The following is a 22,713-nucleotide window of genomic DNA, read 5'->3' as shown; positions in this document are numbered from 1 at the left end:
ATTTCACAGTTTTCGCGCTTATTTTATTTTAGAACAATAGTTTCTGCCTTCAATCATATTTTAAGTGTGTTATGACAATTTCAATTTACTACAAGCTTTTTACAACTTCGCAATACGATCTCATGATTCGTGTTGTCTCACGAATTCTTCTAAGGATTTTGGGATCTGATTTCGATAGGGTATTCGATATTTATTAATTATGGTAGCAGATAAGCACTTCAAATTAATAAAATTCATTAATGGGATTCTATTATGAGGGTTGCCGGCTATGATATTGATAGGTCGTTCCTCTGACTTGTTTGGCTGGTCGAGATCGGCGCCGTTTTTCAAAAGAAGATGCACCACCTGAGAAGGCAAATTACTCGTTTTAAGAACTGACAAAACAAAATCTCACAAAATCACGGAAATTCAATTTGTTTTTCTACTTACATCGGTTTCATAATTGTATGGCAGTGCAGCTACGTGTAGTGGTGTAGATTTTGACTCGTTCTTCGCATTTATCTCAGATCCACATTGTATCAATACTTTCACCACATCCGCATTGGGGAACACAATCTAATTGTACATTAAAGTTAAATTGATATCTGAACTTCCGCATTGCGTTAAGTTTCGAAAACTTACTCTCGAATTATTGTCGTCAGTGAAATATCCACTTTTTATTACATTAAGCCTAGAAACACAAAGATGCAGTAGCGTATCATTGGTGCACGCGCTACGAATATTAGCTCGAACTATTCCTTGAACGGATGTGAAGACTAATCGCTTTTCCTGGACGGTCTTAGCTGTTTTTAATAACAAGTAAATCAAATGCGTAATACATTTAAGAACACGATCGAAGTTCTCCTGCTGCTTCCTATATACAGGTCTGATTTGCAGCAATTCCTGAGCTTCGGATATATTACTGGTAAGTAAGGTGAAAACGGCTAAAACATCCTCAAAAAGCGGCACATTATGATCACCAAAATCGCTTTCATTATATCTATCCGATAAGTCTAGCATGAGGCGTACGATTGCTTGTGCTGTAAAACATGTATCTGAATACAAAATCGAGTGTCGACTAACACGTATCTGCAATGCAAGCCGCCATAGGTCAATGCAACGTTGAAATCGCAGTGAATCCGCATAAGAAGCACCCCTGCAGAAAGTTGGGCATTAATTTCAGTAATTGGTATGCAAGAGTCGCCAACAGTGATTGACCTGACTGAAAACAAGCAACTAAAGCAAATTGGTCGACATACCTAAACATCAACCGAAACAGCATGTCTTTGTGATGGATACCTAGAACGCGCTCGCATATAAGCAGGCTTTGTATTCGCATTGCATCTACATCTGTAGCAATATTGTCCAATTCTTCCATTGTCTTGAATTCAACGGCATTTCCGTAGGCAGCGCGTGGTGGAATTTTAGGGCGTTTTTCTGAAATGTAATTAAACGCTTTAAAATCACGACTGTGGCTACCAATAATCACGGGGGCTAACCTATATATGCATTATCTCTAAGTCGGATATGGTGGGCCAAGCGCCAATGAAGAATTGCCACTCTTGTTTCATTGTGGTCATCAAGAAAGGTTGATCCTAAAATGACGAGATATATCGAATAAGTTTTGATTTTCATCGAACCTATCTCCTCTCACCTATTAGTTCATGGGCGTCGGCTAATCTTTCCGCTGGATAATTTATCTGAGTCTTTAAGTAGTCAAAAATCATATGGGCGCCTTTGAGGCATGCAGTTTGCAATGCATCGTCACCGTACCGACTTTTCGCGAACGGGTCAGCTCCATTTTCAAGCAGCAGTTTTGTCGTTTCAATCCTGAAGGGCAGTAAGTATTTTCGATAAACTCGGGTATTTAAGGAGACAAAAATCATTTATTGTAAATCAGGATCCGGTGTTAACATTAGCAAAGTGTTTGAATCTGTCAGACACTCACCTATGTTCCTGTATAGCATAATGAAGAGCAGTTTTATCCTGAATATCCTTGGCGTTCACATCTGCTCCTTTACTTATTAAATACATACAAAGCTGGACAGATTGTACTGAGTTGATGAGGCAAGTACCGCCATTGACATTCGGTTTACTGATGTCAGCTCCATTTTCAACTAGGAATTGCACTGGAGGACACATATGCAATGAGAATCGGAATATTCACAAAATGTTAGAGAAATTACCAATATCCATGTGTGTCATAAAGCAGGCGCTCCTCACCGGTGTTGAACCTGAGTCAGACGGCGCATTTATATCACATCCTATACGAATTAAATATTTCACAACAGGAAGTTTCCCTGAAACCGCTGCACACCAAAGAGGAGTCACAAAGTGAAATGATCGATCTTCTGGTACCTCATAGAGCCCCCTTTGCTCGACATCAGCTTCACATACTGTAACTAGGTACTCGGCGATTTCAACACATCCCCGTTTGCAAACAATAAAAAGAGGCGCACAGCCGTTTCGAATTTTACGTACAACCTCACGTCTAATTTCACGTGGTAAGCTATGGAAGAAAAGATAAGATTTTTGTTAGGTCCTACTCATTAGGAATGAATGATCACGAGTTTAGCAGGATGCCGTGAGCAGTTACGGCTTCAAATTTGGATAAGCCTAGGCCAATCGTTTCATGAATAAAAGTAAAAAAGTATAAACTCTTGCAACTGCATAGAGTTGTAACGCTGAATTAATATTATATAAATAAAGAGAGAGTAACTTAAGAATGAAGAGAATAAACAAGAAAAAGATTGAAATCAGGTTAAATTATAACAAAAAAAAAAATCGATCAATAGTAAAACATAAAATTTTATGTTTAGGAAGGATAGACAAACAGGCTTGAGTGTGGTTGGTGAACCGGATCAATTGAAGAGACGCTTTTTTCCCACTGTTTTTGGTCTACGGATCCCTCTGTTTTGGACTAGAGTCTAATTTTTGCTCGAATTGCTTCGGGAAGCCTACGGGGATGGGGCGATGAAAACGAACCAAACTTTCATCTGGCACAATGTTTCAAGGAGGTCGGCAGCCTGTCACCGACGACGACCGCTCGGCACGCCCGTCGACATCGCAAACGGAAGATTCGATGCAAGGATTACAGAATCCAGAATTTTTGGACAGTGATAAAAGGGTTCGAGACGTAGATTTTTGAGGATGATCCTGAATCGCAGCGTCAGAGTAGCGAGTGACACACTGAGTTTCCTCGCCCAGAAATAGTAAAGAAAAAAAGAGTGCTTCATAGTGATTTTGCGCCACATGGACAGTCAATCAAAAGTTTTACTGTGACTCACATGGTTGCGCAACAGGATTCGACGCGTCCGAAAATATGTTTGCTACACTTGAATAACTCATTGTCTTCGAGTTACTAGTCAAAATGGTCCTCAGCCGCCATACAGCTCAAGGATTAAAAGGACTTAGAAAGGAATTCGACATGGGTCACAGGAGACGATGTAAGAAGCTACGACGACTACACTGAAGAACATTCCAGTTGCCGACTTCAATGATTGGGTGAAGCGTTGGCAATGGTGCACCCAATCAAAGGGACTATAGTTTGAAAAATTCTGAACAGTTTGTAATCTTGTATTGAATAAAAGATTTTTTTGGGACAGACCCTGCATAAAGGGATAAATAACATCTTGTAGCCACTTCAATAATGCCGCTCAAAGGTCGAAGCTGAGGCGGCGTTTGATGATGTTATGATATGAAAAGTCCAAGCCAAAAGCTTCACACACTTTTGGTACGTAGCATTAGTACCATCCCGACCTGCAAGGAAAGCGAGAGTTGCGTTCTTTGCAGGAATCGTGGCGCGTCTGGTGAAAGCGTCGCACACGGTGTCCGATCTTCAGGGCGGAATAGGAAAGCGCTAGGGTGCGAACCGCATGATCCGCATTTTGCAAATTAACATGCACCGGAGTGCAACCGCTCACCAGTTGCTAGCACAGTTCGCTGCGGAAGTAAATACTGATCTAGTGCTGATTAGCGAGCAATACCGAAACAAAGACCCGTCCTCATGGCATCTCGACTTATCGGGCACCGCTGCCATCTGGGTTCGGGACAACGTTCGACTTCGTGTTCTTGCCAAAGGTCGAGGGAACGGGTTTGTCTGGATTCGGTGTTTAGGGATAACGTTTTTTAGCGTTTACCTGACGACGAATGAGACGATGCCGGACTTTCGGTACCGGCTGGATGCTCTGGAGGGCGCCGTTTCGAGTACGGAGGGACGAATCCTGGTTCGCGGTGATTTTAATGCCAGGGCTCTTGAATGGGGCATGCCTCAGTCAGACTCCAGAGGGAAACGGATTTTGGAAATGGCAGCGAGAACCGGGCTTGTAGTTTTAAACACAGGATCCACGCCAACATTTCGGCGCCTAGGTTGTGAAGGAAGCATTCCTGATATCACTTTTGGGTCTGAATCTCTGGCATCATCGGTGGACGGGTGGCGAGTCCTAGAAGACTTCGCGGCAAGTGATCATCAGTACATTGCGTTCGAAGTGGTTGACGCTACTTACCGGCGAGTACCAACACGACGCTCTCCCTGTATGTGGAATGTCGCGAGGGTGAACATCGGGAAGTTCGTCGAAGCTCTTGGAGCAGGTAGGGCCGCGCTGGGGGGTACTCCGGGGGTGGTAGTGTCGCAGCTGGCACCGTCGTAAATTCAGTGATGAACCTGAAAACGACGGCGTGTGAGGCTTCCATGCCCCGGAGGGGCCCCAGGCGCGACTGGTGGACGGCAGAAATTGCCGACCTACGGAAGGAGTGTCATAAGCTCCGCCGCTTGGCACAACGCTTGCACGCCAACGAGGAGGCATGTGCCATAAAGGCACAATATAAATCAGCAAAAGGAGACTCCGTGCGCTATAAATAAAAGCAAAGCTCGCGGCTGGCAGAATCTTGTTAACGAGGCGAATGAGGACCCGTGGGGACATGGCTATAAGCTTATCACCCGGAAAATCGGGACTCTACGGAAGCACCGACCAGATGGACCGCATTGTGCGGGCATTGTTCCCCAGACACCCTGTACGGGTTGATGTAAATAGCGCGGAAAGCGTCGTGGATTGCGCCCTTTTCACAATGAGAGAGCTCAAAGAAGCGGTTCTCACTATGAAAAACAAGAAGGCGCCAACTGGTGTTCCGCCAACAGCCAGAATTGCTGCTTGAAGTGTTCAACGCCTGCTTGAAGGAGGGCATTTTTCCTTGTCGTTAGAAAGTGGCCAGACTCGTGTTGTTCAGTAAGGGTAAAGGAGACCCGGAGCTCCCGTCTGCATACCGACCGCTGTGTATGCTTGACACAGCCGGAAAAGTGCTCGAGAAGCTCATCAGGGGTAGACTCGCTGAAGCGACCCGTGCTGCCGGTGATTTATCCGCAAGGCAGTTCGGGTTTAGAACAGCGAAATCTGCAGTGGATGCTGTTATGGAGGTCGTAGATGCCATTAACCGAGCCGAGGCACACAGCCGCCGATCTTGACGGATAGTGCTCCTCATAACGCTTGATGTTAGAAATGCCTTCAATTCCGTAACATGGACAGATATGCTAGACACACTAGATAACTCCTTTCACGTGCCAAGCTATCTCTTGCGGATATTGAGGGATTATCTGAAAGACCGCTCCTTGCTCTATCACATGCTAGAGGGCCAAAGGAGGATGGAAATCACGTCGGGACTAGCATAGGGATCCATCTTAGGGCCGGACCTCTGTAACGCTGCCTACGATAGTCTGCTGAGACTCGATATGCCCGAAGAGTCGCGCCTGGTCGGTTATGCAGACGACGTTGTGGCACTTGTTGCCAGACGAATTATTAAATAGGCGCAAAGCAGACTTGGCATATTGATGCGACGGGTAAGCGGATGGATGACTGTTCACGGTTTCAACCTTGCGCTGGAAAAAACTGAAATAGTCATCCTGACCAGAAGGAGAATGCCGACCCTGCGTCCTATATCGATCGTCGAGTTGATTATAGAGTCAAACCCAGCGGCTAAATACCTTGGTTTAATGCTCGACTCGAAGATGAGTTTCTTCGAGCAAACCAAAGCAGCAGCAGACAGGGCTGCAGCTGGAGTCGGCTAATGGCGAATATCGGGGACCCTATATTAACTAGGAGACGTCTCTTCATGGGAGCAACGCAGTCGGTTCTTCTCTATGGTGCGGAGGTATGGGTTGATGCCCTTGACAAGGAGGTGCATCGTAAACGCCTCGCTCAAGTGCAGAGGCGGGGAGCTTTGCGAGTGGTGTCTGCTTATCGCACCGTCTCCGAACCGGCTGTGATGGTGATCGCGGGAGTGATCCCCGTTGCACTCCTTGCCAAGGAGCGCGAAGCTATCTACCGCCGCAAGGGCGAAAACTTGAGAGAGGTGGTTGGCCGTGAAGAACGTCAACGTACCCTTACCGAGTGGCAACTTTCTTGGTAAAATGAGCCAATGGGCAGATGGACTGCGCGGCTCATCGACAAATTAGACCGGTGGTTGAACAGAACGCACTTACCCAACTTCTAAGTAGGCATGGGGGTTTTCAGTTTTACCTGGCGAAGGCGCAATCTCCTGATTGTGTGTTCTGCAATGGAGTGGCGGACGACGCTGAACACACCTTTTTCTCTTGGAACGGCCTTCGCCAGCCGCTTTATGCAGACACAGGGGAGCTCTCTCCAGACAACATTGTCAGAGAGATGCTGAACAGCGCTGACAGCTGGAATCGTATTGCGCATTATGTTCGGGCTCTCGGGAAGAAGATTGAACTCGACCGGCGGAGGGATCCCCTCCCCTCCCGTTGCTGAAAGGAATTCCTTGACTTGAAGGCTCCCAAAGCCGGGAGAGCGAGAGGGTTAGCCAGAAGCAATGTGTCAAACGGTTCCAGGCTAGTTCTCTGATGACAGCGAGGTGTTTAGTTGGTAGTCCGGCAGCGTCCTGCTGAGGGAGTCCAACACTCTGTGCGTAAACGCATTCACCTACGCTACTCCCAAAAACAAAACAAAAATCCCGGAGCGAGCAAGCATAGAGATCGAATGAATCTTCCACGCCCACATAAAACAACGCCCTCCATTTCTCACCATGCGGTTCTAGTTACAGCTATTGTTTGTGTATACATTTTTAAGCACTTCCTGCATATTGATGAATTTCGTGTCTAAGGTTTTGTGGAAAACACAAAACAAAACAAAAACAAAACCTGCATTTCCCTCTTAAACGGCTAAACCGATCCGAACGAAATTTGGTGGACAGATGGGAATTATGAAGTCCCACGCATACAACGAGTGACGTACATTTAGGTGGGTTCCCCATAGCGAAGAGAGGACTTACATTTTTTTTTTCACAGCGTAGGATCGTGTGGGGATTAAATGAAAAGTCTCGATTAGTACTGATATTATTTTTGACGTGTTATAAAGTGCGTGAGCAAGGAGTCAAAATGTACACATTTAAAGTGAGACAGGACTCATTTTCGGAAAATACCGAACCAAAAAATCTGGGTGATGCGCTTATATGAAATCTAAGCCTCAAAATATGTGCGATTTCGATATCTGCTCAAATAAATTTACTAATAGTATATTACCATCTTTTAAAAATTAACTGAAAGGCTTTATGTTCAACCTAGGAGTGCTACACCGACATAGAGGACAGTATCGTGCATATACATGCCAAGTTTCATGAAAATCTGCCTATTGGTGTCAAAGTTATAGAACTTCAAACTTATCAATTTCGTGCGAATTTACCGCATCCTAAGCCATACAAATAAGATGCTGACGTCATAATTAACGAGAATAATTGATATTCGAATGAAATATTAAAATTCCATTCATGAAGATTCTACTTCTCCCACACCTTTTTTTGTAGCTATTGTAGGTTAACTTCTTCACATTTGCTAATAATATTAAACTCAGAGTGTGAAGCGTATAATGTTGACTATTACCAATACAGTGCTTTCCTTCAAATGATTTATTTAAAACACTTTCTAAAAAGTAGAGGGCAATGAAATTTTTAACTACACATATGTACATATGGAACTGTCATGCACTCATCGCTCCTCACATAGGGAAACACAAAACCTGACGCGTCAAACTACCGATTTCCCGATTTGTTTATTGATACCGAAGATTTTCTGAACTTTACTCAACTGCAGAATCGGCAATTACGGATTTTCGCCGATCCTAGCAAACACAAAATTCAAATAAAAGCCGAGTCGAGAGTAGTTGCTGCGCTTTCGTCCAATGAAAAACTCTTTCCGAACATGACGTTAGCGTGGTGTGGTAGCCTGCGGTTGTTCACTGCTGCTGCATGCATATGGAAGCTAAGGATTTGTACTCTCTGGCGACTTCACAAACTCATATTTCAACTCGAATAAATATTTGGAGGACATGCTCTTCAGCGAAAAGCTTTGTTGATGTGCCTGGATGGCTGTGAATTAATATCTGAGTCAAATCTGGATAATAATCACAGCCACAATCCCTCCTAGTTTACAGTTACGGTCTGAAATAAAATGTTCTAACATGCTCAAGATCTAGATGATCCAATTGGATTGTTGCGCCAACAATTATTACCGTGCATGCAAAAGCTACTGAAAGTACCACAATAGGAGAAACTGGAAACCATTATGGCCTAAATCTTCTAAAAAACCGAAGAGGAAAAAAATCACCGCGAAAAGTGGAAGAAAGGATGTGGAAGCAGATGTTCTAACACCGGCATCTGAAAAAGTCCTCTAACTTTCAATATATTCCACTGTAGAGTGGTGAATGGTATCCATTCTCTAATGAGGGCGCATCAAACGCTAGATGCACTCCAGGGGCAACGGGTTTCATCACATCGGTTAGATGGAGATGTCGAGTGCAATGGACTATTGTTAATAGACCAAAAGTTCAGAGAGTTGTGTGCGAGAACATTTGTTAAGATTAAATGGATTCGCATTCGTCTGATCTTATGTTGCACTTCTTTCTCTCTTCTTCAGTATTTGCTCGCATTTGTTTTGTTACCCACATTTGTCACCAATTCTGGAATCATACCCTTTATGTAAAAATTATGAATCGTCAGGCGATGGATTTTAGGAGCATTTCTTTCGAAATATAGCATGAACGTGCACTCCCCTAACATGTTTGGATTTTCCACGTGCCATGCGTTTTCCTGCTTCCAATTCTTTAAACTGTGAATACGTTACACAAACCTACTCCCTACCAGCTCAAATTGCCCATCCTTTGTAACTTTCAATTTCTGGACACGAATTTGGCAAGAAATTCTAGGTGTGAGCCGTCTGTACTTTCCTGCTCAGACAGAAGCCAGACGTAGGGGCATCAATCTTCCCGCTATCAATGGGGTACTTCACGGTATCCCCCGCGTAGATCTTTCAACCCCTAGCCCAGCAACCATGATAGATTGCGCGAAGAACACTTGTTCTGTGGCGACTATTCCTACCAAGTGACATCAGTTCGCTTTCAATGCCATGACAAACTCTCGTCAATCAAATTGGACTGCTCCAGATTGCTGGTATCGTATCTCATTTGTCTGACATTGATATTTCTGTGGAGGAGGGCGCTCGAAATAAACCCAGCAAATTGTAATCTGACGTCAATACCAGACTTGGAACCGCAGTGTTTGGCTGTGCAAACACAATCAGCACGTGGTCCGGTCCTGCATGATTCGACGCCGTGATAATTTATTTACACCGATTCCGTAAGCCCAAGAGCGCAAAGTAAACATCAGCTCACTTTCTCCGATGAATTAATCCACAAAGAAAATATTTTGCATGAATTGCCCGGGCGCAAACCCCCTGAGTCACTGCGATGCGATAATGCGGCCAGCATTTTGTTTATCAGCCGATGGGCCCTCGCAGCCTTTTTTCTCGTGCGGGACGTACAATTGCGGGGCCCCAGGCATCTGTCCGCCTACCGCGGAGGACGAGGAGCCTCCGCATCGCAGTCCTAATTAAATTAAGCACGAATTTCACCTGATCTGGGCACGGAACTGGACCTTTCGCCAGCGAAAATGTCCGGTTCGCCTTGCAGCCAGTGTCGCCACATTCTCCGCGCACCCACGAGCCAGACACTCACCTTTCCAATTCGCATTGGAGATTTTTGGACAGGAACGATCCCTCGATGCAGCGCTTGCACTCCTCGATGAGGTCGTAGTTGAGATTTTTGATCTTGCAAAGCAGCAACGGATTGTTGTACGAACTGTATCTGGTCATCGAATTACACATTTTCTATCGTTCTTTCGAATTTTCGACTTTCACCGGCAAGAATTTCCCAAGAGCACAACATTTAATTTCGATTTGGAAGCAAAGCTAAGCGCGATAATCAATTAATTCGCCGTACATCGAAAATTCACAGACAAAACTAAACTTTTGATGGAATTGTTTTCCATTTGAGCAAAATGTCAAAATATAAATTTGTAGACGTTGTTGTTGTTATTGTGTTGCTGTCCAGCATTTTTTCCTATTTTAATACGTACAGGGTGGCGTGGAAAGTGTTCAGCTGCTTGTATGCGGGTTGAAGGAGGTGATTCGAACAGCTGAAATCAGCAGCTGGCTGTTAAGCTGAATACGCTCTTTTGTTGTTTTTGCGAAAGGGGAAGAAATTGAAAGAAACCTGCAAAACGAGGAAAATCATATTGAAATCATAGATGTCACTGTAAAATATACGAATTGTAATTTTCAACAGCAATTTTACATGATTTCAAGATTTGTTTTAGGAAAATACATGTGCTAAAAACCGTTGCCATTTTAAGAATGTAAACAACCATTTTTATGGTCAATCCCCTAAATATATAAAACAACACACGAGCTAATTTTCTAGTTGTTGTTGGATTGAAAAACAAAACTCAATCAAGACCAATGTCTGGCTGTCTGCCTGCCACAGCCGATTTACTCGGAAACGGCTGAACCAATTGGCACGAAATGTGGTGAGGATATGTGCCCTACGTGTCCCTTTACATCTAGGGAGTGGCGCAATTTTGTCTTGAGTTTGAAGGGGGGCTTCCCATACATCTGAAAGGGGAGTATAATTTTTTTTTTCACAGAGTATAGTCATGTGGGATATCAAATGAAAGTGCTTAATTACTTTCCGAAACTGATCCTATTTCTGATACTAGATGCAACAGGGGAGTGACGGTTCAGAATATGTGCCCAAAAAGTGAAACGGGTCTCGTTCTCAAAACGTACCTGGCCGAAAAATCTGAAAAAATCACAGTGATACGAGATCTACGCCTCAAAATACACCCCTTTCCGATATCAGCACAAATGAAGTCAGTAATAGTATTTTACCATGTTTTTTGCCCGAAAATCGAAAACCGGTGTGACGTCCCCGAGGTGCTCGAGTAAGTAGTTCTCACCCCCTAGCTGGCAGTATACTTACGTCCAAGGTAGTAGCCTCAACCCGCGAATGATCGGTACACGTCGAAATACACTGGGAGCGACAAAGGAGCCGTCGACAGCTCTCTGTTGACGTCAATGGGGTGATGTGAGCGTAGCTCTGCCAAGGTGGTAGTTGTAATGTGTATCAGGAGCCAGCCCCTTCGGGAGCCTGATCGAGTACTGTGCATTGAACCGGTGTTAGCAGACCGCGTAGCTTCGAGCGTATGTTGATTCGTCCGTGAATCCCGGGATCAGCTAAGTGTAGGTCAGGCCTCAGGGAACTAAGATAGGCGCTGTGTCCCCGAGAGTACATCTGTTCCTGACAATTGCGGCACGCTCCCTTGCATCTGATGCGCTGGTGAGTTTTCCATGGAGAATGCACAAATAAATAAAAAAAAAATCGACGAAACAATAGGCAAGGAGGAAGAGCTGAGCGCGTTTGGGGTCAGCACAAAGGCGTCGTTCACTGCAGCGATCAGCGAAATAGGCAGCCAGGGCTGACATACCCGATGTGGCACGGGGGCGCCCAAATAAAGAGGAAGTCTTATCAAGTGGTGCGACTGATCGTGTGGAGATCGCAACTCCCATACCTTGTGGTGCCTTTGTTCCGAAAGTATGCCCAGTCAGAATCACTAGTCCTGAGCAGATGGATTCGGATACAAACCGAGTGCAAATGCAGTCGACTATCGTAAGTAGAGCCGAGAGGAAAAGCTTATCAGGAAATGCGGAAGTCCTTAGTGAAATCCGAAGACAATGGAGCAGAGGTGTCTTGCATACGGACAGCGAGGAGTGGCGGAGTCTTCTCTGCATGTAATCACTAGTACATCGCGTTCAAAGTTCTTGACGCTATTTGCCGGCGAGCATCAACGTGACGCTCCCCTTGTATGTGACATGTCGCGAGGATGAACACTGGGAAGTTCGTCGAAGTTCTTGGAGCAGGCAGAGCCGCGCGATTACCGTCATAAATTCAGTGATGGACGTGATAACGACGGCGTTGTTTCGGCTTAATTCGTAGGAGGGCAATCAATGGCCGATGTTGAGGTGCGATGGTCTCATAGGGAACGGCTTTGCAATCAGTGACAGTGGTGTTGGCGTCTTATAAGAATATAGTCAATTTGCGATTTACTATTCCCATTATAGAATGTAGGAAGGTGAGAGAATCGTTTGATGAACCATGCATTCATAAGCACAACGTCAAGCAAAATCGATTATACGGCTGCGCAATGAGGGCTCCTTACGCGCTCCGAACCCCTTTCCCCCATGGCACCTGTAACCATCCCCCTTTTCACCCACATGACCATTAAGTTCGCCGGCAATGATGATATAGTCGTCAGCAGGCATGTGACAAGTCTTTTCATCGAGAAGTGGCCAGAAGACATCTTTCTTGGCATCAGGTCGACCTGTCCGTGGTGCGTACGCGGTGAAGAAGTGAATAGTGCGATCAGCTGATATAATGGTGAGCTTCATCAGCCGATCATCAAATCTTCCGACTTCTTTAATGGCATCACGGAAACCCTCCGAGATGGCAATGCCAGCACCATATTGAGTATGTGGGCTACCAAAATAGAGAAGTTTATAGCCATTTTTACGGCGTCCGCGTTCAATGTTGCAGTTTTGGCATCAATCCATTTGGTTTCTTGTCTTTCCAGTTAGGGTGCCAATATTTAGCGTGCAAATACGTATTTGTTTTGTTCGGACTAACTTGCTTACGTCCTGACGCCGTCCATGCATCAAGAACCCTTTCCCATTTCCCGACAGAATCGGAGCCCGTGCTACCGCGTCGACTGAGGTTGACGTCCTAGCATTTTTCCGAGGCTTGTAGCTCAATCCGATCATCTTTTTTGTGACGACATTGTATGCATTTTCTTGGTCGGTCTGTCGCGGGACCTGTCACCAAGAGGGCCAGCATACTATGTTAATAGCATGGCGGAGTTTCCAAGATGATACATGTCCATCCTGTAATAAGGAAGCGGAATCCATAGAATATTTTTTATGTGAGTGCTCCGCCGATGGACGCATCAGACATCAGATTTTTGGTGTTGATGTGCTACAACTGCAGCGGGTAGCATCAGATTCATTAACGGAAATCCTGCGATACATAATCGTCCCGCATTCGTTTATGTATGTTACACGGGGGAATGGAGTACAATGGGCCACTAGGGACTGAATGCTAAGAGATTTTGCTTCCCTCCCACCTCAAACACACGCGTAGTATATAAGTTGTGGAAAATCCAATTCTGAGCAGACTTATAGCACTGAAGAATGGAATAAGTTGTTCCCGAAATATTGGTATATGCGTATTAGGATAAAAATAATCATTAGAAAATATTTAGATAAAAGACCATAAAATGCTTTTATAATTTACAATTAATCTAATCGCGAGAAACACGTAGGAATGTCAACAAGTAACAGGTCTGGCTTCGGTTATTGTTAGTAACGTAATTATGATGTACCCAACAAATATCAACCTAATATCTAAATCTAAAGAAATTAAACGAATCTTAAATATAATTTACATGTGTATATTATTTTTCCACTTCCATCTTTGCATGACGTAACAGTTCGCTACTTCCTTCTTACGTTTCATTACTTAAACTTGTTCACATGCTTCCCAAGTCCAGTATCAGTAAACACTTTCACTTGGAATTTCATTCGCGCAACATCATTTTCATTGCAACCGTTGACCGCTTGAAGAAAATTCTGCATATACTGATCAAGACCTTCAAGAAAAACGTCCGCGGAAAATGGTTGTCACAGTTACGCGTATAAACGATATTATCCACGAAAAGTTAAGCAACTTTTTCCCCGGGAAAAGTGGCTTCGTAGAAGTTAGTCCTGGTAGAGTGTTTTTGCCCAAAAAGTTCGAAGAAATTTATAAATCCGTGGAGAGTTTCGTTGTGCGTGAGGATGATGTTTGGGTGGTTTCGTATCCGAGAACAGGTGAGGTTCACGTAGGGTTTAAATTAGTGAATTAATAATTTGATTGGCAGTTGTATAAGTTTATTGTTATTTCGAATTGATAAAATGTGTTAAACGTTTTATAAACAACTAGTTTGTAAGATTGCTATAAAATTAACTATGCAGGATTATGTTGGAGGCTTGATGCAAAAGTAAGAAGGCAAGATCTCTTTAATATAACATGAACTTTTCATCTTCGGAAGATTAATGTTTGCATACAAATAAACATTCGAATATAACATCAAATCATTGTGTTATGTGAGAACAGATGAGCTGAAAGTCCGAGGGGTTAACTTGAGCGGCTATCGTGAAGGCATAGTCCCTGGTCCTTTTTGAACACTCATTGTTTTGGGGACTACAATCATAGCCCCGCCGTGAATACAAAATGATATTGGTTTTTATGGAGTGCAAGCTTGGAGCTTGGTATTCATACCAGTGGATGCGAGCCTTATCTAACACTTCTGCTGCTATTAAAGGATATGACCCCCGAGTTGTAAGGCATAACTCAACGCGTTGAAACTACAAGAAGTTCTGCCAGCGGTATGGGTATAACCGTATCATCAACAACGGCGCAACAACGGTATTCAGTCTAGGCCTGCCGAGGTCCCCCAAGGCAATATTCCTAAAAGCTGACAGGGGTTCTGGTCTACATAATCGGTTCATCTGAGGCAGGGTCTGCCACATCTTTTTTTACCATAAATATTATCCTTATAGATTTTCCGGGTTGGACTATCCTTATCCATACGGACTCAGGTGGATTTTATCCATAAGCAGATCTTTGTGGTATCCTTCATAAATTTCGTCGTTATATAGGCTACTGAGTGGCTCATCTTTCTGTAGGGGGCTAAAAATTCTTCGGAGCAAGCGCCTTTTCAAATGGGTTCTTTTCAGACTTGGGTCTGATTGTCCTCCTCGAGGACGAGGGCACCGCACTTCCCAATAGTTCAACTGGAGTCAGCTCACTGCACAGAACCACAACCAAATGTTTTCACCATTGGCATAAGCTCTGCGTACAATGCAACACATAAGATATCATAGAATAACACTAGACATGGTGTGATTTTAGAATCCAGTTATTTTTCGAGGCTTTTCGGAAGGGGGGGACTTATGGGCCTCTTGGGCTTTTTATATTTCCAGCTTTTGGTTATCATTTTATAGTAGTTTTTCAGTCCGTGGGATAGTAGCCATATATGATAGCATGCTCTTGGAACCAAAAGATATTTGATGGCTCCGGCGGCTTACGATTCAAGAGTGGCATTACAGTTGTAGGTCTTTTACAGATTGCAATACAGACGTTGTTTTTGTAAGGCTTAGAAAGGTTGGTGAAGCAATCCAACTATTTGACTTTTCAAGCCAGACGATCTGTACATTTGCGATAATATATATGTATGTCTTTTGTTGACCCCATTTTTGGAGTGTGATGCATTGGTACAGTCTCTTATTTCGCATTGTTACTTTTTGGTGACCCGCAGCGGTGCAGCGCACACAAAGACGGACACATACATCTATGACGAACCGAGATAACGAAGGCAATCCATCCAAAAAACAAATTGAAGTTAGCCAAAGGTTCATAATCTTGGTAATTCCTTTTTAGGTTTGTTCTGAGATTTGATTAATCTATTCAACATGCATTTTTTTTTTGTGAAATTTGATTGATTTTTTCCATATAAATTCTAATTAATACCAAATATTGTTTTGCGCTTGTCAACTAAATTTTTAAAGCATTTTAAGCCATGACTCATCATTTAAGCCATTTGTGGATGACAAAAGTTTAAACGTTTTCTGTCCATTTATCTCATTATTTTTTAGAAGATGATTGATGTTTGTATTCTAAACTAATCTATTCTTCCCTAGATATTATGATAGTACAAAGTATTATTTTTACGAAAAGAAAAACGTTGCTTTTTTTAAATTTTACCAGATATTATTATTAAGAAAAGAGCGGCCTAAAGGTGCTCCATGTTTCCAACACTTTCTGCTGACCGTCGAGCGTGAATCGAGAACTGAAGTTGACGCTGCCAGCGGGGCTTTTATGAGTCTTTTTTATTTAAAATGTCTCTGAAAGAAAGCTTTCACTAAACTGTTAGGTCTTCTATCCTTTATTGGACCTTCAGGTGTTTATTAGCATCTTTGAGGAACGGATTGACTGAACTTGTCATAGTTTACGCCCTACTACGTAAAATGCTCATTATACGGTATTGTGCTGTACTCCCTACTGCAGACACCATTCTTATTTGATGTTTGCTTATTCTGGGTAGATGTTGTAATTGGCAGCGTAGGGCCTGCCATCATTGATATTGTTTTTAGCTCTAGAGTCTTCAATTAGTGGTATCATGGAATGCTATTCATAAACAATATAAACGTCCGATTGTCAAGAGACTGGATTTTTAACAATTTTAAACAGAGCTACTTATTTTTGACGCATTTCTACGATGATAGAGCAGATAGCGTCAGTAATACAATATTTATATTGGATACTTTTCACTATTTTGGGATTTGGGGAATTTTGCTGTGATTTATAACATTTATATACCCAAGGTCGAAGGGTAGTATAGGTCCCAGGGCGAAACGTGGATTGGTACCCACGATGGAGCATAAAACCTGGGAAATGCCTGCTGAACCAACACCAACAGCTCTACTATCAAATCCTATCTCCACCTCCACGTGGTGACCGCTGGGAGCTCTTTCATAACGAAAAGCTGCAGACGGAGAAAGATGAAGGCGAGTCTCCCACGCCTGAAAACGGAACAAATTGTACCAACTGGTCCTCCAGGTTGGGAGTTGGGTGGGGCTGACAACCCTACACGGAAAACCGATGTTACGAAGCCACGAAAGAAGCCTCGGACAGGATGGATCTTACAACGACGAACCCGGCAACGACAACGGAATAATGATTTGCGCATTTTCTCATGGAACGTGCACTGCCTGTACAGACCGAATGCTGCTGAGCAGCTAGCCGATACCCTGTCCCAATATAAGGCTGATGTAACAGCGTTGCAAGATATGCGATGGACAGGGACCGGTTTCCTGGAGAAGAGCCGCTATACCATATATTATAGCGGTCATCAAGTAAACCATGTGCTCGGAGTAGGTTTCTTCGTCAGCCAAAAAATGAAACCTGCTGTTATCGGCTTTGAAAACATAAGCGAACAGCTATGCACTCTGCGCTTGCGAGGCAAGTTTAGAAATATAAGCCTCATTAACGTCCACGCCCCTACAGAGGAGACTGCAGAGTCGGAGAAGGATACCTTCTACGAGGCAGTAGAACGAACCCTCGGAGTCTGTCCCAGATATGATATTAAAATCATACTTGGAGATTTTAACAGCCAAGTAGGGAAAAAGCTCTATTTCAGGCGATACGTTGGCTCCCATAGCTTACACGAAAAAACAAATGATAACGGACTGCGGATTATTCAATTAGCAGGGTCACATGAAATGGTGGTTGGAAGTACCTGGTTTGCGCGGAAAGCGGTCCACAAACAGGGGCCTCTCCAGACGGGACCACTTGCAACCAAATTGACCACGTGTTGATCGAACGCCGCCACCTCTCAGCCTTGATGAATGTCAGACCATATAAGGGGCCAATATAGACTCGGATCACTATCTCGTTGGCATGGTGCTCCGAGCTCGAATAACAATACCACCTAGAATCCCCTCTGACAATCAGGTGAGAGTGAACACTCAAGCCATCCACAACACAGCCCTCCGCGACACCTATAAGAGGGAAATGGATGTCGCAATAACCGCAGTCAACAGAGGACCTGGAGATGAAGCATCAACAAATGATCTTCACAATCACCTGAAGAACGTTGGCCGCGTTCGAGAGAAGAATCCTCCGAAGATTTTTTGGCCCCCTACATGAGGATGGACGATTAAGTAGCCTTCATAACGACGGAATCTATGAGCGATACCATGACCGTCGGGTTGTGGATAAAATCTGGCTCAACAGGTTACGGTGGGTGGGTCACTTAATCCGTATGGATGAGGATGATGCAGCCCGGAAAGTCTATAAGGGCAACATCTATGGTAGAAAAAGAAGACGAGGCAGACCCTGTCTAAGATGGAGCGATGGCGTATGTCAGGACGGCAGATAGCTTTTAGGGATATCGAATTGGTGTACCTCGGCGCAAAACCGGAATGTCTTGAGTTCCTTATTAAGGCAGGCCTAGACCGGATACCGGTTGTTGCGCCGTTGATGATGATGATACATGCAAAAAGGGGTGTACTTTCTTTTCACCAAATATAGTCACGTGGGGTATCAAATGAAAAGTCTCAGTTAGTACTTTCTTCGTCTTAGTTTTAACATGTGCCGGAAAGGTGAGGAGTGCGGGAGCTCGAACGTAATAATTCCTTTCACGGACCCATTCTCAGCAACTATTCAACCAATAAATCCGAAAAAGAATCAAGAGGTTGCCACTATATGTTGCCAAGGCTCCGAAATACCCTCCATAATGAACCCCCCCCCCCCCTTAAGTTCATAATAGAATTACGAAATTTTGCAGCCATGTAGACTATAACATACAGTATGATCCTACCTACCTACCAAGTTGTCGCTTCTGTGTAAATTCAAGACTTTGACAGTATCACGCGAAACTGGATATTCTCACATAATCTATGCATATATTACATGTTAGTTACTAGTGGGACAAACGTCCATCAATTTATTTTTAAAGAAAGACCCAAAACCTTTCATAGCTGGAGCGTCTAGCTTTCCGTTTCCTGACTTCTTTAAATTTTAAGGCATATCTGCTACAGACAACATTGTTTTTAGACAATATCGTCATATCCTTGTGTTATATTGTGCATCTGAAGAGCCTGCGGGAAAATAATGGTGGTCGGCGGGGAGGAATTATTCCCTTTCTTTCCACTGCCCTCAGGCCTGTGCATTTCAGTGTTAATAATAAATACCAATGTGAAATTGAATTATTTATATCTTAAACGTTGAATTCAATAGGATCTACGTGGGTTCAAGAAATGGTATGGCTATTAGGGAACAAGCTGGATTTTGAAAGTGCCAAAAGTAATATGTTAGCAACAAGAGCACCCATCCTGGAATTAACAGCAATCTTTAACGATGACCACCATCAGTGGCTTTCGTAAGTTAAAGTTACAGCGAGGCAGATCCTTTCACTATTTTAATTACTTTTTTCTTTTACATGCGTTAACTGGATCAGAGATACCTTGGGAAACTCTGTTGAATGCCTAAGCAATGTACCTAGTCCTCGTTTTGCAAGATCTCACCTGCCATGGGAGCTTCTGCCTCGACAATTGCACGAAGTAAAACCTAAGGTAGTGAACATTTTCTTATAATTCAAAGTTAATATTGTATTTGATTTACAATTAAACAATATCAGTAATGTTTTTTATATGTTTCCAGTTAATCTACGTGGCCCGAAATCCGAAGGATCAATGCGTTTCTTACTATCATTATTGTAAACTGCTGCACGGTTTGGATGGCTCTTTCGACGAATTTTGCAACATGTTCTTGACCGGAACTATTCCAATGGGTTTATACTGGAATCATGTTCTACCCTTTTGGAAAAATCGTTTTAATTCCAACATTTTGTTTTTGAAATATGAAACCATGAAGCGGGATCTACCCTCTGTTATTCAGGAGTGTATAGAATTTCTTGAACTCGATATTGAAATCACTTCGCAAGATCTGAGCAGGATCTGCGACCATTTGAAGTTCGATAAAATGCAGGAAAACCCTGCAGTTAATTTGAAATCCTTTTTGAGTCAAGACGATGATCCAGAATCGAATGCGAAATTTATTCGTAAGGGAGAAATCGGAGACTGGAAAAATTATTTATCACTTGAAATGTCTGAAAAGTTTGATGAATGGACTGAGGTTAATACTAGTGGAACTGGTTTGGATTTTACCTATGTCTGATTTTAAAGGCCGAGTTGAATCCAGTGAAAAATATAGAACGACTATTCAATGGCGCAATTAATTAATTAAAAAAATTTTGGAAGAGGTGGAATTGTTGATAATATTAAATAGGGTACATATGTATTTATTCAGCAAGTTAAGGTTACATTTTTGGTTGTCCTTTAAAAGTTTAAAAAATCCTTTAATACTCTAAAACGCTAACATGATTCTCAGCTTTTTAGAAATTATTGACGATTTATGCAACCATTCATATTTTTCGGAAAGTGAATTAAATAAATTTATTTTTTCTTTGAAAATCTGATGATCAAATGCTTTTGAAGGAAAATAGGAGGAACAGAGAGGTTGGAGGATGAGCATATGCTCAACTTGAGTTGGCTATTGCCAATAGTGAGGGAAAAACGAAAAACAACCATTTTTGCGAAAAACAACTATTTTTTATTTTCTAAGTAGATGAATATAATCTTATAACTAACTTAGAAACTACCTTAAAAGTTAAACTTAATTTAAGGTATATAATGAAGCCCAACCTAACTTATCATTAAAGAAACACATGTGAAAAATATTTACAGGACATTTTGGAGGAAAAGTCCTTCGCTCGTTGAGCATATTTAAAAAAAAGGGTGGAACGGAGAGGGAAAAAGGAATGGGGCAGGATGGGTGACATGCGGGAGAGGGATGGGAAACAGAAGCTAGGAGGGGCATTAATGATGGGTAGGTTTAAAAAATTGGGAGTCGGAAAATTGCCTGTGTAGAAGACTACTCTACTTTGGGGATCAAAAAGACGGTTCTGTGATTGGAGGGATAAGAGGATCTGGGGAAACAGATGAGTTCGAAGAAGATTACCTTCAACAATCTGGATCTGCATGACTTTGGAGACAAGAATATTGGGATGGAATTGACAATTGACCAGGAAGTTGAGAGCATAACGGGCGAGGAAGGCAAGGAGTTTGGCAGGACTGGGATGGGGAGCAATCGGGCCAGAAAATCAAGCCGAAAATGAGGAGTGGTCGGATAAGCTGTTTATACCAAAACAGCTTAATCCTTTTTGAAGTAGGGATATTGTATTTAAGGATAGGATACAGCGACCTGAAGGCACCAGTAGCACGGCCTAGTGCCTTCGTTATATAACTCCACAATTCCGGCGTCATTCTCATGTTTCCATGGAAGACGTTGGTCTCGCATTTGTCGGGATTTAAGGAGAGTGCCCAACGGGTGAAATAATGGTAAAGCTCGTCTAAATAAGAATTCAGACGAGCTTCACCGTGGGAGACGTCTTTGGTGGCGGTATAAAAGATTAGGTCATCCGCGTATTGAAGGATTCGGATAGGACACGGGTGTGGAGTTGGTTTGGGAATGTCAGCGGTGAACAGAGAGAAAAGGGTTGCAGAAAGGGCTGAACCTTGAGGAATGCCGGCGGGGCAAGTATAGGACGAGGATCCAACAGCAGGATGTTGACTAAGGATTTCCGCCCATCTAGAAAACGAAGAATTTGCTTGCAGATGTGCGGATAGAAAGTGAGGATTTCGTAAAGTTTATACGCATATTGCCATATGGAGTCGAAAACTTTCCTTAGGGCAAGGAGACACGCTATGGTGAGTGTCCTCCGATTGATACCTAGAAGGATATCAGTCTTGAGGACAAGAAGTGTGTGCTGAACCGAGTGTTTAGTTCGGTTGGCGAATTGGAACTCAGGAAGAGTGTTGTTGGAAATTCAGTGCTCGTCTATGAGGGATTTAATGATCCGTTGGAAAATTTTGGTGGATGATGATTGGATGGATTAGGATTAAGTGGGTTAAGGTTCTTTTTTGGGGTGGATACAATGCGAGCACTTTTCGAATCAGCGGAGAAGTGGGCGTTGAGGAGTCAATAATTAATGATAGAGGAAAGTGTGGTGGAAATGTTGGGAGCGCACTTTGCCAACAGTGAGGGCGAAGCTATACCTCACTATGTAAAATTTACAATTAATGAACCTGCAGACGGTTCCAAGCCCGTTTGGAAAAAGAGGAGGGAAGAGTCACTATGTTTCGAATGGTCGCGAAACAACTAAGTTCTATTTACTGTCAAGCTAGGAAATTGATGCATCGCCTCGGTTATGACCTCATTGTTGGAGATTGAGAATTCGCTCAAAGTATTTGCTACTTGTCGTAAAAGTTGGTTAAGAAGAGTGCTATGTCTCAGAGACCTACTGATTTTTGGCTACGAACTTTTGCCTACCTCAATGGTTTCCAATTCCACAATTCTGGATTGTGCAACCGATATTTTACGACGGTATGGGAGTTTCAACTTCAGCGAGAATTATATAGAGAATTATGGGTGGAAGTAGTAAATTTTTTAACCTGGCCCTAGAAATGGGTAAAAGCGAAAGCACCGTCCCCCTCAAGTCTACCCAACTTCTGGCCTATGTTGACGGTATCATCATCAGGGGAAGAACAACTTGAGATTTGCAATCTGGCTTCATCCAAATCGAGCAGCTGGCGATTGGTGCAAAATCTTGGGCTGCACATTCATGAAAGTAAGACCAAATATATGGTCTGGTCTAAATCTGCGCAAGATTATTGGGAGC

At 43.1% G+C, this 22,713-nt stretch overlaps 2 protein-coding genes across 2 annotated transcripts; one reads left to right on the top strand and one right to left on the bottom strand.

Moving 5' to 3' along the window:
• Position 1: 1 nt before the first annotated feature.
• Positions 2-10,443, bottom strand: LOC119657022 (protein fem-1 homolog CG6966). Its single transcript, XM_038063770.1, has 9 exons — positions 9,999-10,443; positions 2,166-2,488; positions 1,928-2,108; positions 1,634-1,809; positions 1,479-1,574; positions 1,239-1,416; positions 622-1,135; positions 430-555; positions 2-345 (listed from the first exon to the last, which is right to left on the bottom strand). Exons 1-9 carry the CDS (start codon positions 10,145-10,147, stop codon positions 121-123), a joined length of 1,968 nt encoding a protein of 655 aa, XP_037919698.1. The 5' UTR covers positions 10,148-10,443; the 3' UTR covers positions 2-120.
• A 3,496-nt stretch (positions 10,444-13,939) lies between these two features.
• LOC119657660 (luciferin sulfotransferase) lies at positions 13,940-20,384 on the top strand. Its single transcript, XM_038064687.1, has 4 exons — positions 13,940-14,239; positions 19,212-19,353; positions 19,432-19,546; positions 19,635-20,384. The coding sequence occupies exons 1-4, from the start codon at positions 14,044-14,046 to the stop codon at positions 20,148-20,150; spliced, it is 969 nt and encodes a 322-aa protein (XP_037920615.1). The 5' UTR covers positions 13,940-14,043; the 3' UTR covers positions 20,151-20,384.
• The last annotated feature ends 2,329 nt before the right edge of the window (positions 20,385-22,713 follow it).

This window comes from Hermetia illucens, chromosome 5 (assembly GCF_905115235.1).
Source record: "Hermetia illucens chromosome 5, iHerIll2.2.curated.20191125, whole genome shotgun sequence".
Lineage (NCBI taxonomy): Eukaryota > Metazoa > Arthropoda > Insecta > Diptera > Stratiomyidae > Hermetia > Hermetia illucens.
The sequence above is the reverse complement of the archived record's forward strand: the minus strand, read 5'-3'. Positions and strand labels throughout refer to the sequence as shown.

Excerpts from the sequence above, each read along its gene's own strand:
- LOC119657660 (XM_038064687.1), top strand. The coding sequence starts at position 14,044 with ATGGTTGTCACAGTTACGCGTATAAACGATATTATCCACGAAAAGTTA. Across the intron at positions 14,240-19,211 it reads GGTTTCGTATCCGAGAACAG|GATCTACGTGGGTTCAAGAA; the intron begins GTGAGGTTCACG and ends TGAATTCAATAG. Across the intron at positions 19,354-19,431 it reads GACCACCATCAGTGGCTTTC|AGATACCTTGGGAAACTCTG; the intron begins GTAAGTTAAAGT and ends TAACTGGATCAG.
- LOC119657022 (XM_038063770.1), bottom strand. The coding sequence starts at position 10,147 with ATGTGTAATTCGATGACCAGATACAGTTCGTACAACAATCCGTTGCTG. Across the intron at positions 1,417-1,478 it reads TAGAGATAATGCATATATAG|AAAAACGCCCTAAAATTCCA; the intron begins GTTAGCCCCCGT and ends ATTACATTTCAG. Across the intron at positions 1,136-1,238 it reads CTGTTTCGGTTGATGTTTAG|GGGTGCTTCTTATGCGGATT; the intron begins GTATGTCGACCA and ends AACTTTCTGCAG.